The sequence below is a fragment of the Panicum hallii genome, chromosome 9 (assembly GCF_002211085.1).
Source record: "Panicum hallii strain FIL2 chromosome 9, PHallii_v3.1, whole genome shotgun sequence".
Lineage (NCBI taxonomy): Eukaryota > Viridiplantae > Streptophyta > Magnoliopsida > Poales > Poaceae > Panicum > Panicum hallii.
Genome location: NC_038050.1, coordinates 6,770,819 through 6,784,912, shown reverse-complemented (window position 1 = coordinate 6,784,912; position 14,094 = coordinate 6,770,819). Strand labels below are relative to the sequence as shown.

The window sequence follows — 14,094 nt, the reverse complement described above, 5'->3', positions numbered from 1 at the left end:
GCAGGCTCTAAGATCTTTTACGCAAATATTAGGATCGCGCGCGTGAGTGCGAGCATTCGGCCCAACAACCTCCACCCTTTTAATTTTATTTACACAACGTCTTTAAAGTTACTATTCCTGATTGTTTTTCGTCTATAACAATTGATACTCAAATTGAGAAGGTAAAGAGTGAGAAATTAAAATTTTATAAGATTAGATTGATTTATTCCCTAAAATATTTAAAAATTTATTTAATTGGACCATCCTAACTTAAAATCCTAGATTTGCCATTGAGTGCGAGCCCGGGTGTGTAGAAGAGGCGCTGCACTGCTGCAGGTGGGCTCGTCGGAGGTACTGTTCTTCTTCTCCGCGAGCTCGCCGCCGGAGTTCGGGGAGGGGGTTGCCTGGATTTTCTGTAGCCTTTGGACTTAGAAAGGGGAGGGAGAGGTGGTAGGGAGCCCCGGCGCCGGTGGCGAGTTGAGGGGGCGGCGAGGGCTGCCGGCCGTTGATGGTCGCGAAGACAAACGGTGGACCAGACACCGGGTGAAGAAGTGCGACATGCTGTTGGAGGTGGCGGCGGGAACTGCCGGAGACAGAGGCGGTGGCAGCAGGGCGAGCTGCAGGTGGGCCGCAGGTGGAACTTCTCCCGCTCGCAGTTGCACCTGCGACCCTGAGCAGCTCCGATCTTTTAGGCCATGGACTTCTTTGGGAAATACACTGGGCTGCTAATTTGGGCCCAATGCCTCATTCGTTTTTTATTTAAGTAGCATGTGGCCGTTCTCAGTCCTTCGCGATAAGCCCAACGGGTCGCGCGGGAATCGACCACCAAGCGCACATCACAGCCCACCGGGTCGTGAATCGTTTTCTTTTTCTTTGAAAGAAAGGGTCGTGAATCGTCGTTGGCCCGCTATGAGGCTCAGCGAACGCCTGGTCCGCCGGCCGGCGCCGCCCGCCGTGGGTCGTGGTTTCGTGGAGCCGAGCCGCCTCGGCGATCCCCACTCCATCGTGCCACTCTTCAAAGCCGCAACGCCCTCATCTCAGTGCCGGACTGCCGGTACGCGCGCGGCCCTGCGCGCGGAGAAACCCACCTGAGAGCGCGGCCGTCGCTGGCAGCGAAGCACGCCCCGCGTGGCAGCAGGCATGCCGCCCGGGCTGGCCTTTCCCATCCGCGGCCGCCGGCTCTCGACCGCAGCCGCCGCCACGCCGCTCTCCAGCCTCACCGACGCGCTCCTAGCCACCAGCCTCGCGACCCACCTCCTCGCCACGCCGCACCTGCCCGCCGCGCTGCTGCCCTCGGCGCCGCTGCCGCTCCCTGTCCACCTCCACATCCTCCGCCACCCGGCGCTCCCGCCGGCCTCCAAGCTCTCCTTCTTCCTCGCCGCCACGCCGCCGGCATCCCCGCTCCTCGCCTCCACCTTCCCCGCCCTCCTCCGCGCGCTCGCCGCGGGCTCCCCGCCGCTCCTCGACGAGCTCCTCCCGTTCGCGCTCTCCTGCCCGTCCCCTGCCGCCCTCCTTCCCGCGCTGCTCGCGTCGCTCCTCTCCGCCTCCCGCCTCGACGCCGCGCTAGCCCTCTTGGACGCCGCGCCGCCCGACCTCCTCCCCCGCCTCGCCGCCGCTGCTCTCCCTTCCCTCATAGCCTCCCCGGACATTATCGCGGCCGTCCCCGCCATCCGCAGGCTACTTCCCATCGCCTCCCACCCACCGCCCGTCCGGGCCACGAACCGCCTCATTCTCGCCTTGTCAAAGGAGAACCTCTGCGATGACTTCCGCCATGTGTTCGACGAAATGTCGAGGAGGGGCCTCCCGTCGAATGTAAGGTTCTACAACATTTGCATCCACGCGTTTGGCAAGTGGAGGCAGCTGGATATATCGCTGAGGCTTTTCGCAGCAATGAAGGCTGCCACTCCTCCTGTTGTGCCGGACATATGCACGTATAATTCGGTCATCCGGGCGCTTGTGGTTGGTGGGCGGATTACTGATGCTTTGGTGACCTTCGACGAAATGAAGTCTTCTGGAATTGAGCCTGATGTGTTCACTTATCGAGCAATCATGAATGGGTGCTGCAAGAGTTTTCGGATGGATGATGCATTGCGTGTGTTTCAGGAGATGCGGGGCAGCAGTGGGGTGAGTGATGTTGTTGTGTACAATTCGCTTCTCAATGGTCTGTTTAAAGCGAAGAAGCTTGATGAGGCATGTGGATTTTTTGAGACAATGGTGGCAGATGGAATCCAATGCTCAGCGAGCACACACAACACTGTGATCGATGGGCTGTTCAAGAATGGGAGGGCAGAAGCAGCATGCCGGCTGTTTTATGAGCTAAGAAGGAAAGGACAACTGTTGGATGGCATTGCTTATAGTATCATGGTGCGGGAGTTCTGCAAGGAGGGGGTGGGGGAACAAGTTGCAGAGGCCCTAGAGTTGGTGAAGGAGATGGAGCAGCAGGGCTTTGTTGTTGATTTGGTTACCATAACATCGTTGCTCATAGGTTTTAACAAGAGTAAACGTTGGGACCTGGAAGAACAAATAGTAAAGTTTATAAGGGATGGCTCTGTATTGCCGGATGTCATCCGGTGGAAATCAAACATGATGGTTGCCTTGAGAGGCCCTCAGGACAGGGCAAAAGATGGGATGCCAATGTTTTCCTTTGATGGTAATATGGATGACGTGATGAGTTTGGTTGATCCTGTAGGACGTACTGATATTGATGAAGGACCCCCAAATAATGATCCCAAGGATGATTGGTCATTGTCACCACACTTGGATCATCTTGCTAAACGTGCTGACAGTTTGAACAGCTCTGATATATTTACAATGCACAGAGGGCAGCGGGTGCAAGGTATGGGGGGCAAAACTTTTGATGCTGACATGATCAATACATACTTGTCAATTTTTTTAGCCAAAGGTAAGTTGAGTGTAGCTTGCAAGTTATTTGAGATCTTTACAAATCTAGGAAACAAAGGGACAAGCTATACATACAATTCACTGATGACCTCATTTGTCAAGAAGGGATATTTGAAACAGGTGTGGGCAATTCTTCATGAGAGGGGCGGACAGCTCTGCCCTAATGATGTAGCAACATATAATCTAATCATTCAGGGTCTCGGCCAGATGGGAAAAGCAGAGGTTGCTAGCACAATTATTGACCGGTTGTCGAAGAAAGGTGTTTACATGGACATTGTGATGTATAACACACTGATAAATCAGTTTGGGAAGGTTGGGAAGGTTGAAGAAGCAAGCTGTTTGTTTGAGCAGATAATCAGAAGTGGCATGAAGCCAGATGTTGTCACTTTTAATACATTGATTAATATTAATGCAAAAGCTGGTAGATTAAAGGAAGCTGACAAGTACTTGAGGAGGATGATTACAGAAGGCATTGCGCCAAACCATGCCACAGAAACAATATTGGATTTCCTTCATAAGGAGATTGAAAAGAAAAGGCAGCAGGACGAATGAACTATAGCAATAAAATATGAACAAAAACAGTGCCATAACTTCTGTTTTTGTATGGATCATTCGAAGGCATGTTCTTTCTATATTCAAACTGAAAAACTGCAATACAAATCACGATTATTGTTATAAAACATTTGGTACTAATACAGTTCAGAAGGCTTGGCTGAACCACACTACTGGAGTGATAATCATTTTCAGTATGCTCACTGATATTCCTGCTTTTATCAAGAAGGAAGATGTCTGATGTCTTGACAGTTTAGAGAAATTACTGCAGGCTTCATGTAAACATGCTCAGATGATTAGGCAGCCTGTTGTCCAAATGACATGTCAAATGCCACAAACTGCATTAATTGCATCGAATGGGATCTTCCAGTACCACATCTCATATCCAGAGTTGATTTAAACTGCCATGAGGTAAATCTTGCAGTATGCAATTAATTTTTTCCTTAAATTTTTGGTTCATTATCGTTGGAGTTTTGTATCCAATAGATGTTAGATGGATGAAATTGCAGCAATGTGCTCCCTCCGTTCCAAATTATAGATCGTTTTAGCTTTTCTAGGTACATAGTTTTTGCTATGCACCTAGATATACACCTATGTCTAGATGCATAGAAAAAATTATGCACCTAGAAATGCCAAAATGACCTATAATTTGGAACGGAGAGAGTATAACTGTATAACTATAATTACTAATCACAATTGTCTATTGCAAAGTCATTGTTAAGAATGAATTCCTAGAGTATTGGATAGTTGAAGTATTCGGTAGGTACCTGTAGATACTTCTGTTTTTTTTTTCTTTTCCCTTGTGTGAACTTTGGTGTTGCACAGACTCAGTCATGCTCTCATTTGTCTCTACAAGTGATATGTTGGGAGATATTGATAGTTTTAGTTATGTTGCAGTACGAGTTTCAATTTTCTTCAGATCATTGTTTAATTCAGTCGTTGAATTCGTTTGCTCCCTTTTTTTGACATGAATATGCTATCAGTATACATGTGTCAACCAAATGTTTGAAATACGTTATCCTACCTATGCATTCTTCTTCTGAACCAACAGAGCAATCTTGGCTTCTCTTGTCAAACCCATGGTAGCAAGTGCGACCTTTTTTTTTCCAAATTTGCAACTTCCAGACTTTTAAGCACAGGAAACTGAGTCACAGAGCCAGATCACTATGAGCACAGGACTTTTAAGCTCAGGAAGATCGATGCTGGACATCTTGTTGGTATGCTCTTGCACTTTACTTCTTGTCTGATAAGCTAATCGCAATTTACTCTTTGGTTGGTTGGTTGTAGCTGGTTGATTTGGAATAGGAAGTTCATGGTGATACTTTTAGCATTACTTTTCAGTAAGGTGTACTTGTTTCAGTCTATCTTGTTGGTTTACATAAATATTTCCCTTTTTTTTTCAGAAAAAGGCCCATTCAATCCTGTGACTCTGAAGCCAGTATAAAAAGATGCATCCTTTCAGAAGTAGCAATTCTGGTTAGGAGAAATATTTAAGAATAACATTGAACACAGCATTATTGCTCATCATTACTCTGTTTCAGTGTATGCAGTGATACATTTGATATCCGTCACATGATTATGTTCCTGTACCTAGGATACTGAAGCAATTAGTGTTCTATATCTGTATGAAGTTTACTGACATAAGGAGCTTGGCAAACGAAATTTGTTAAGAATTTTGGTCCATATTTGACACGATCTGTTCATTCATAATAAGCACAGATGGATATTATTAACTGGAAAGCTTCGTTTGTGGGCTTCGTTTTGGTCCATGTTCTCTTATTGAGCATTTTGTACTTTTGCAGTGATCTAGAGTTGGAGGGTCTCTATCATCTACCTTTTGGCTGTGAATTAATTTCAGTTGGAGAATTGTTTGAGACGCTTTCAGACATTGCTATAGCTCACATGTAAAACACAACATGATAACAAAAGCAGAAGCATTAGCTGATAGCGTGCTCCCTGTTCTGAACAATTTGTCGTCACATTACATTGTTTGATGCCTAATAATTTTTTAAAATACTCTTCACTTAACAATTGCTATTAAGATATACTATATGGTTTGGACTGCAGCAAAATGCAGACTGTGATGCCTAATACATGACTTTGCGTACAAAATCATGAAGTATTTTGGCCTTTAAACACTCCAAGAGGTAAACAGTTGAGTACACGTACCCCTGTGATTTGTGCTTTTGAATTTGTGGACCTTTCGAAGCTAGAGTATAGAAATACCTCATGGCAGCCGTGCTGATTTAGTGATTGTTATCTGTAGCTGTAGATAGGATAGGGTCAGTAGACGACGACACTGGATCTGGTTAGTATATTACCGTGCCTACAAAATACTTGCCTGTTTTAAAACAGTTCTAGATCATATTTAAATACTGGAAAAGACTCGTGCTTTGAGCCAAATTTGTTCCATCCAGGTTGAATACTTTGGAGTCACAATGTGGTCCTCATCTCTGTTGCATTGCGTGGCATGTCGTATGTCCTGTTTTCACATGCACGCCTCGGGCAGTGGCCGTTGCACCTGCACGTTGAGTGAATCAGGTCAGAAAGGTTCTGTGAGTGTTTCCTCCTACTACAACTTGCCGCGAACCATCCCAGAATCGGAAAGAGAACTCTGAGGCCGCCTCAATCCTCACGGCACCTCTGGATAGCTGTAGGTTGTGCTCTCCAATCTTCTTGTTGCAAAATGACTCTAATATCTCTCTGAATCTCATGCAACTTGCCTCGTGTCGTGCTATTTGGACCCTTCGTTAAAATAGGTCCAAGCAAGTCTTACATGAGAAGTTCTCATACGATTTCCATGATTTCTTATGCGTATAATAAGCTTTATCATAGATGAGTGAATTTTTTTTAAAAAAAGGGAATGGTCAGAATCTATGCTTGCCGTCAAACATTTGATGATTGAGGTCCAAGCAAATTTAAGCATGAGAAGTTTATCATAGTTCAGTATATGCTTATGATTCACTTCTTTTTTTTTCTTCTTTTCTTTCTTTTTTTGCAAACTGCAAGCAGGATGATTGATGCTGAATTTTGATTCCTCTTCGCACAGAACAGCATCCCGCTATCGAGTAAGGACGAAATGTACCCTTTCTCCCCACTAAACCAACCATTAATAAAACCATCGAAGTGCTGACATGGCCGTTCATTTTGGATTAATGCACTTTTCTTTTAAAGAGCACTAGCAATGTTCTTTCACGTGTCTATTCTGCAAACCCTAATTTCGTCATTCTTTTCATCTTGCATTGCATTTTTCTGTTGGTAGAGGCAACAACCATCCGAATCCTACATTAACATTGCGTTATCCTCCAAAATACTGTACCATCGGCAAACGTGCATGGTCACATGCACATGATTCGCCTTCGCTCAAGCGAACTTGGTGACTTTGAACGAACAATTTAGCTAGTTTTATTCTGCGGTCACATCATATAGCTGTCACGCTCGCAACAGCTAACTACACACGGTGCAATAAAATTGCATACGCTGGCTGGAAAGGCCAAGCTGAATTTGTTCGGTGTCAAGTACTAGAAGAGAACCCAATGAGGATTTTCATAGGATTAGAGGAGAGTACGAAACAGAAATCGATACAAATTTTGGACTATATATCTTGTAGATAAGCATCGGCACTCAGCCTAACACGGCCCTAAACGAATTTTGTACAGTGGCATATGTGGCGGCTGTTATCAATAACACGGTTTCATGTTGTTTATTGTTCCAATAATAAACAAATCATTAGTCTACATGACATCCAATAGTTGAGTGATACGCGGTGACACAAATAACAAAATTGATTGTTCATAAATAGTTAGTTGATTACTCTACCCATTTTAAATTTTTAGATGATTTTAACTTTTCTAGATACATAATTTTTATATATATCTATACATAGTATATATCTATGTGCATATCAAATACTATTAAGGGTAGTAACGGATCACAGCTCTAATACTCTCTTCACAATCGAAGTTGACCCGTATATATATTTAGCTTAAAATTGAATAAGATAAAAATCCGGCACTTAGATTATCTAGGTTAAAATTCCCTAAATAATATATATCTAGAAAAAATAAAAAAATAGATGTCATCTTCTCCCTCTCTCTTCATGCACCTCAAGATCTCATATGGCACATCTTCTAGTAGACAGCTAATGTCGCCTACACACACTCTTGTTTCGGTCTCTTGGACAGTTTTTTCTCGAAGGGTGCCATCGTACAATGCGTACCAAGCTCTGTTCTGTCTCTTGGTCCGATTTGCATCAACCCTGAGAAGCTTCACTCTCCCTCTAGCGGGCACAAGAAACCTGTGCTTAGTCAAGCTCATGCCGCGATGAGACCGGCGATGCAGCCAAAACTCAAACGCAGCCCGTCGGCGCTGAAACTGCCCATGGTCCAACGCTCCGCCGCCCCAGCGGCTCGGCCATGCCGCCATGGGCCAGCCTCTGGCGTGGCACGGAGCCCGTAAGCCCGCCAGTATGCGCGGAGCCGCAAGCCGGCGACCTCCCTCGACGCGCTCGTGTTAGGCATGCCCCCGCACCGGCGCCCGCGCGGAAAACGACGGTAGAGACCGCCAAGGAAGCCAGGGCCGCGCGCGCGCGGACGGGTGCGGGGATCCTTGACGCTGACGCCCCACGATCCCGCGCGGGCCCCGCCCTCCACCCGACCACCCCACGACCCACGTCCTCCTCCGCGCCACATCATATGCATATCGCCCGCCCCCCCCGCGACTCGCGACGACGCATCCCGCTTCACCCGGCCCGGCCCCGCCCCCGCGCGCCCAGCGAGAGGAAAAAAAAACAAATCAGGAATTCCGCGAGGGCACCACCACCATGGCGGCCGCCGCCACCGCGTCGGCCTCGGCCGCCTTCCCCGCGGCCTCCCCCCTCCGCCGCGACGAACGCAGGCCCTCCCGCGTGGCCGTCAGCGCCGCGGCGACGACGCCCGCGGAGGCGGCGGCGCTCGCGGCCGCCCCGGCGCCGCCGCCGGCGCCGATGGTGCGGGTGGTGCCGGAGTCGCTGCAGAGGGAGAGCGGGCGCCTCGTGGCGGGGTTCCGGGAGCGCGGCGCGGGCGCGGACGGGGAGGGGTTCGGTGGGGACGGCGGCGCGGCTGGGGATGGAGGTCCCGGCGCGATGGAGTACCTGACCAGCGTGCTGTCGTCCAAGGTGTACGACGTGGCAATCGAGTCGCCGCTGCAGCTCGCCACCAAGCTATCCGACCGCCTCGGGGTCAACCTCTGGATCAAGCGCGAGGACCTGCAGCCGGTATTCCACGACGACGCCCAGCTTTCCGTTTGCTTATCCCGCCACCTTTTTTTTGGGTTGGTTTCTTGTGTTCACGGGCGCGGCTACTTACGCGTTTTTATTCCCAAAGAAGCTTTAGCCGAATAGCCGCTACTTATGTCTGGGGATCCATTTTGCACTCATCCATAACCTAGTTCAATGGAATATTTTGATAACGCTGGGACTTTTGGGGGTTTACCTCGGTAGCGTCGTGTTATGGTTCTGCGGGTTTTTATAGGATGTTCGGGTTGATAGAATCTCATGGATTCTCTTGGTGCCTGGACAGGTACTTAGACATTCCCTTCAATTTTCCACCGTCTTTGATACGTTCTTGTCACGCTTTCTCCGAGGAGAGTAGACGTTTCAGGATATTTTGTACTTTTGACTTTGTTAATTATCGGTTGATTTTTTAGTGATGAAATCTTGAGGTGGCTGTTTTTTTTAAGTTGACAGAGTCTCTGAAACTTGATTCCACAAGTTTACGGGAGTTTAATTTCTTTGAAATTCACTTTTTGAGCTTAACATGCTATGCTTGTGGGCTGCAGCATGATTTAGGGTCTGGGAAGTTTGTAATTGCCTAATTGGTCTGCTATATTTGATTTTCTGTGTTATTATCAATAGCATAACCCATAGTGACGAAACCTTATGTGCATATACCTTTTGAGAAGGAATCCTATACATGTATCAAAGATAATCTCCCTATCTGTTTGCCATACACACGTTTCATACATAGTACAGTTCCTAAATATTTTTGCACATAGTATTTTTTTTTTGCTTGACTGTATTTAGTGTTTCTATGTGGTAAATTTCAAGTTCACTGAAAAGTACCATTCCACTTCTATGCTTTCTTTCTTTTCTTTCTCAAATTTTGTTTGCTTGGTTATAGGTATTCTCATTCAAGTTGCGGGGAGCATATAATATGATGGCAAAACTCTCTCCTGAGCAGTTGGAGAGGGGTGTCATCTGCTCCTCTGCCGGAAACCATGCCCAGGGAGTCGCTCTTTCTGCTCAGAGACTGGGATGTGATGCCGTCATCGTCATGCCGGTGACAACTCCAGAAATCAAGGTTTCTGATCTTTTCATGCCAAACTTAAGGCTTCCCTTTCATGATTTATTCTACTTAATGCTCACTGAACAATAAACTTAACACCTCAATTCCAGTGGAAATCAGTGGAGAGATTGGGTGCAACGGTAGTCCTCGAGGGGGACTCGTACGATGAAGCTCAGTCATATGCAAAACTACGATGTGAGCAGGAAGGTCGCACGTTCATACCTCCATTTGACCATCCTGATGTTATCACTGGACAAGGAACTGTCGGCATGGAAATTGTTAGGCAACTGCAAGGTCCACTGCATGCAATATTTGTACCTGTGGGAGGTGGTGGATTAATCGCTGGAATTGCTGCCTATGTGAAACGGGTTCGCCCAGAGGTCAGTTTTCCACTGTACCATTTCTTTAGAAAAATAATCATTTGTTCAAGACAACGAGTTTCTTTGGCATGTGTTTGGTTTCGGAGATGGGTTGGGTCCATCCTAGTTTTTGGGTTGGATTCAACCCAGGTTCAACCCACATAGTGTTTGGTTAGAGGGATGGGTCCAACCCAGTTCTTTGTTTGGTTGGAGGGATTTATAGGGATGGAATGGATGTCTATTTCACACCGTTAGCAACAGTAAAATATGGACCCCACATGTCATCCTCTGTTAATTTTATTTTTTTTCCTCTACACCTTATCTTCTCCCCCAGCTCGCCTCCGCCGTCCTCCCTGCCGCCGCCTGAGCTCGCCTGCACCACCCCCTGCTCATCTTCGCGCACCCACGCCGTCCCTAGCACGCCTGCACCGTCTGCTCCCGCACCCGCACCGGCCGCGGCCAGCGTCTGCCCGCGCCCACGCCCGCTGCTGCCCCTGCTCCAGCCTCCACCCGCCGCTGCTCCTGCTCCTGCTCCTGCTCCCGCCCGCTGCTGCCCCTGCTCCGGCCTCCACCCGCCGCGGGCTCCCACCGCGCTCGGCCACCGCCGCTACCCTTACGCCGGCCTATGCCCGCCGTAGGCTCCCGCCGCACTCGGCCACCGCCGCTGCCCACGCCCTGCGCCGGAGCTGCTCCACCTCCTCGCCGGCCGCCGCCTCCTCCTTGCCCGCGGGCGCGCCGCCACGGCCCTGCCTCCTGCCCACGCCCGCGCCCTGCGTGCCGCTCACCCCTGCTTCGCCTGCCTCGCGAGACGGAGCAGAACGGCGTCCAAGTGGGTCGGGATGGTCCCTTCGTTTTGGAGGGACCAATCCAACCCGCATCTGATGGGAATATTCCCATGTGGGTTGGACCCAACCCACATAGGATTGCAACCAATCGCAGGTCCAACTAGGTCGAACCCGTCCTGACCCAGTTGGACCCTCCAACCAAACACATGCTTACATGCCATCATGGAGATTCAGACTTGATATTTAAGTGCATTTGTGTAGTTGAATTGTTTCATGTTGAATCAATCTTGTACTGTAATCCTTTTCACAATTGAACCCAGTACATCTATCTTACACTGATTTCTATTCAGGCTGATATTTTTTGGTATGCTTTGGCATCATTTCTTTTGTACAGGTGAAAATAATTGGAGTAGAACCCTCAGATGCAAATGCAATGGCATTGTCCTTGTATCATGGCAAGAGGGTCATGTTAGAGCACGTTGGTGGTTTCGCAGATGGTGTAGCAGTCAAAACGGTAGGGGAGGAAACATTTCGCCTGTGCAGAGAACTAGTAGATGGCATTGTTATGGTCAGTCGAGATGCTATTTGTGCTTCTATAAAGGTAAGAACTATACATATATTCGTCTGCCATTCATTAATGCTTTAAATGGGTGTTTAACTGAATACTGTTATATTTCATAGTCTCAACTCACTTGAAGCTCTGTAATTCTGGATACAATGCTCAAGAAAAAGATCGTAATTTGTTCCATTTGTATTCTCTGCTGTAGTGGTCGGTCAGCGTAAACCATAACATCGTTGGAAATCAGAACACTGTCTAGTGTTCTGTTGGTATGGATACAGAAATATAATGCATAAATATTTATGAACAAACTGCTTATTGTGTTCCAATCTTTTCGTATTCATATTGTCCTTTTTCATCATATACACTGCATTATACTTGCATTCTGCACTTAGTACATCGATGGTACTGAAATGTATATTTTTTCATGTGTGCAGGATATGTTTGAGGAGAAAAGAAGTATCCTTGAACCTGCTGGAGCCCTTGCACTGGCAGGGGCTGAAGCCTACTGCAAATACTATAACTTGAAGGGAGAAACTGTGGTTGTCATAACTAGTGGAGCAAATATGAACTTTGACCGACTTAGACTAGTAACTGAACTTGCTGATGTTGGTCGAAAACGTGAAGCAGTTCTAGCTACATTTCTACCAGAGGAGCAGGGGAGCTTCAAGCAATTTGCAGAATTGGTATACCCTCTGATAGTAATGCCAACATGTTTTAGTTAAAATCAATTTCCTTTCTTGTGACTTCTCATTCTGCAGGTTGGCCGGATGAATATTACTGAATTTAAATACAGATATGATTCTAATACTAAAGATGCCCTTGTTCTTTACAGGTACTTATAAAGTTGGACACTTATTATTATTATTCATCCATATCAAATTGCCAATGTTCTTATCCTTGACTAAGATGTACATTTTTTTAAGTTTATTGCCTGATCTTTTTTTAAGTATATACAACAATGACCTTAGATACTTAGATTGATATTTGTTACAGTGTTGGCATCTACACAGACAACGAGCTTGGAGCAATGGTGAATCGAATGGAATCTGCGAAACTGAGGACTGTTAACCTTACTGACAACGATTTAGCAAAAGACCACCTTAGATACTTTGTAAGTTGCATCTGTCACACTCAATAGCTATTAGCACATTACTTTTCAAAGGGATCAGTTGTAATTTGTAAATGAGTCTATTTATAGTTTTATTATGGCAATGGATATGCATTTACACCCATTAAGATATCTATCAGGCTAGTATGTTTTTTGCAACCTGTGACTGTGAGGATGTCTATTTTACAAATGATTATCTTAAAAATGTAGATTGAAGCTGACATTTTGTAGGTTAATTTAGTACACTGCCAAGGTTTTGAATTGTCAAAATTGTTTTAGTTCCCTTAGGGGCATTTTTCATGCAAATGTCCTGCTATCTTATTAGTGATTCCACGGTATCAATTTTCAGATTGGAGGTAGATCAGAAGTAAAGGATGAACTTGTTTACCGGTTCATTTTTCCAGAAAGGCCTGGGGCCCTCATGAAATTTTTGGATGCATTCAGTCCTCGTTGGAATATCAGCCTTTTCCATTACCGTGGACAGGTATGTGATCAGTCTTGCCTCATTGTCTGTACCCTTCCTACAATGTGTATATCTATGCAATCTCATAATTTGAAACTTTGATCTTTTTGTTACTTCCATTCCATGAAGCCAGAACATGATTAAAAAATCCCTGCTCTTCAAATGATTATATGCCTCTTTCATTCTGACAACTAACAACTACAACTTAGCCTTTTGTCCCAAGCAAGTTGGGGTAGGCTAATGCCTCTTTCATTCTGAACTTGAGAAAAAAGTATATGCCATACTGAAGTTCTGGGATGTGTATATTGCTTGTATGAATGTTAGTAAACAATGCAGACCACCAAAAAGCGCTGTAGCTATTTACATTTCATCACCTAATTCTCTTGTGCAGGGTGAAGCTGGAGCAAATGTATTAGTTGGCATACAAGTGGCACCGAAAGACTTTGATGAATTTGAGAGTCGTGCTGACAGTCTTGGGTACGAGTACATGTCAGAGCACAACAATGAGATATACCGGCTGCTGTTGCGTGATCCGAACATTTAATGTCGTTGGGCACATGATGAATGCATGGCTATTTTCCTTTGCCCCCATAAATTGGTGAGACTTTGCAAGGAATATTCAACTCCAATGTTTAACTGTGGAAGGCACACCTTGCTGCTTCTGTTGGAGTAAAGCCATCGTCATACCTATTTATGTAGTGCTGGTTTGGCCTTTGTTAGCTTGTTAGACTGTGTAGCGTATCTGTTGTGCATCTGTAATTCTGTATTTTGCTTTGTGGTCTCAATTATTGGTGCAAGTCACCTAATATTTCTCAAATAATGATAATAAATATGTAACCAAATATCTGATAATAATTATGTAATTGAGATCCGAGCTGCATCAGTTCTATAAAGTGTATACCATTCTATCTCTTCGCTATATTGAGTTTTGAAACAACATTGGGAAACTTTGACAAAGTTTTGTATAACAAGCTGGAAAATATGCTGACATATTAAACCTCCCCTATGTTGTTAGCAGTTTTGTGACGTCCTAACTCTGGGTGTATCTTTTGCATTACAGTT

The 14,094-nt window shown here is 46.1% G+C and overlaps 2 protein-coding genes across 5 annotated transcripts; both read left to right on the top strand.

Moving 5' to 3' along the window:
- The first annotated feature begins 900 nt into the window (after window positions 1-900).
- LOC112877922 (pentatricopeptide repeat-containing protein At4g01570) lies at window positions 901-5,398 on the top strand. Of its 4 annotated transcripts, none has more exons than XM_025942295.1 (3): window positions 901-3,843; window positions 4,836-4,908; window positions 5,235-5,398. In XM_025942295.1, the coding sequence occupies exon 1, from the start codon at window positions 1,120-1,122 to the stop codon at window positions 3,430-3,432; it is 2,313 nt and encodes a 770-aa protein (XP_025798080.1). In that variant the 5' UTR covers window positions 901-1,119; the 3' UTR covers window positions 3,433-3,843; window positions 4,836-4,908; window positions 5,235-5,398. The 4 variants fall into 4 exon arrangements, with proteins under 4 accessions (XP_025798080.1, XP_025798078.1, XP_025798079.1 ...); XM_025942293.1 differs by lacking the exon at window positions 5,235-5,398 and adding an exon at window positions 4,484-4,649 and having other exon boundaries at window positions 4,836-5,120; XM_025942294.1 differs by lacking the exon at window positions 4,836-4,908 and having other exon boundaries at window positions 901-4,649.
- A 2,755-nt stretch (window positions 5,399-8,153) lies between these two features.
- Window positions 8,154-13,930, top strand: LOC112876520 (threonine dehydratase biosynthetic, chloroplastic). The gene is made up of 9 exons (XM_025940648.1): window positions 8,154-8,686; window positions 9,591-9,770; window positions 9,866-10,135; window positions 11,294-11,500; window positions 11,896-12,144; window positions 12,220-12,293; window positions 12,455-12,572; window positions 12,919-13,053; window positions 13,424-13,930. The coding sequence occupies exons 1-9, from the start codon at window positions 8,255-8,257 to the stop codon at window positions 13,574-13,576; spliced, it is 1,818 nt and encodes a 605-aa protein (XP_025796433.1). The 5' UTR covers window positions 8,154-8,254; the 3' UTR covers window positions 13,577-13,930.
- The last annotated feature ends 164 nt before the right edge of the window (window positions 13,931-14,094 follow it).

Coding starts and splice junctions, on each gene's coding strand:
- LOC112877922 (XM_025942295.1), top strand. CDS start 1,120: ATGCCGCCCGGGCTGGCCTTTCCCATCCGCGGCCGCCGGCTCTCGACC.
- LOC112876520 (XM_025940648.1), top strand. CDS start 8,255: ATGGCGGCCGCCGCCACCGCGTCGGCCTCGGCCGCCTTCCCCGCGGCC. Junction 12,294..12,454: donor GATGCCCTTGTTCTTTACAG/GTACTTATAAAG, acceptor TATTTGTTACAG/TGTTGGCATCTACACAGACA. Junction 13,054..13,423: donor TTTTCCATTACCGTGGACAG/GTATGTGATCAG, acceptor TCTCTTGTGCAG/GGTGAAGCTGGAGCAAATGT.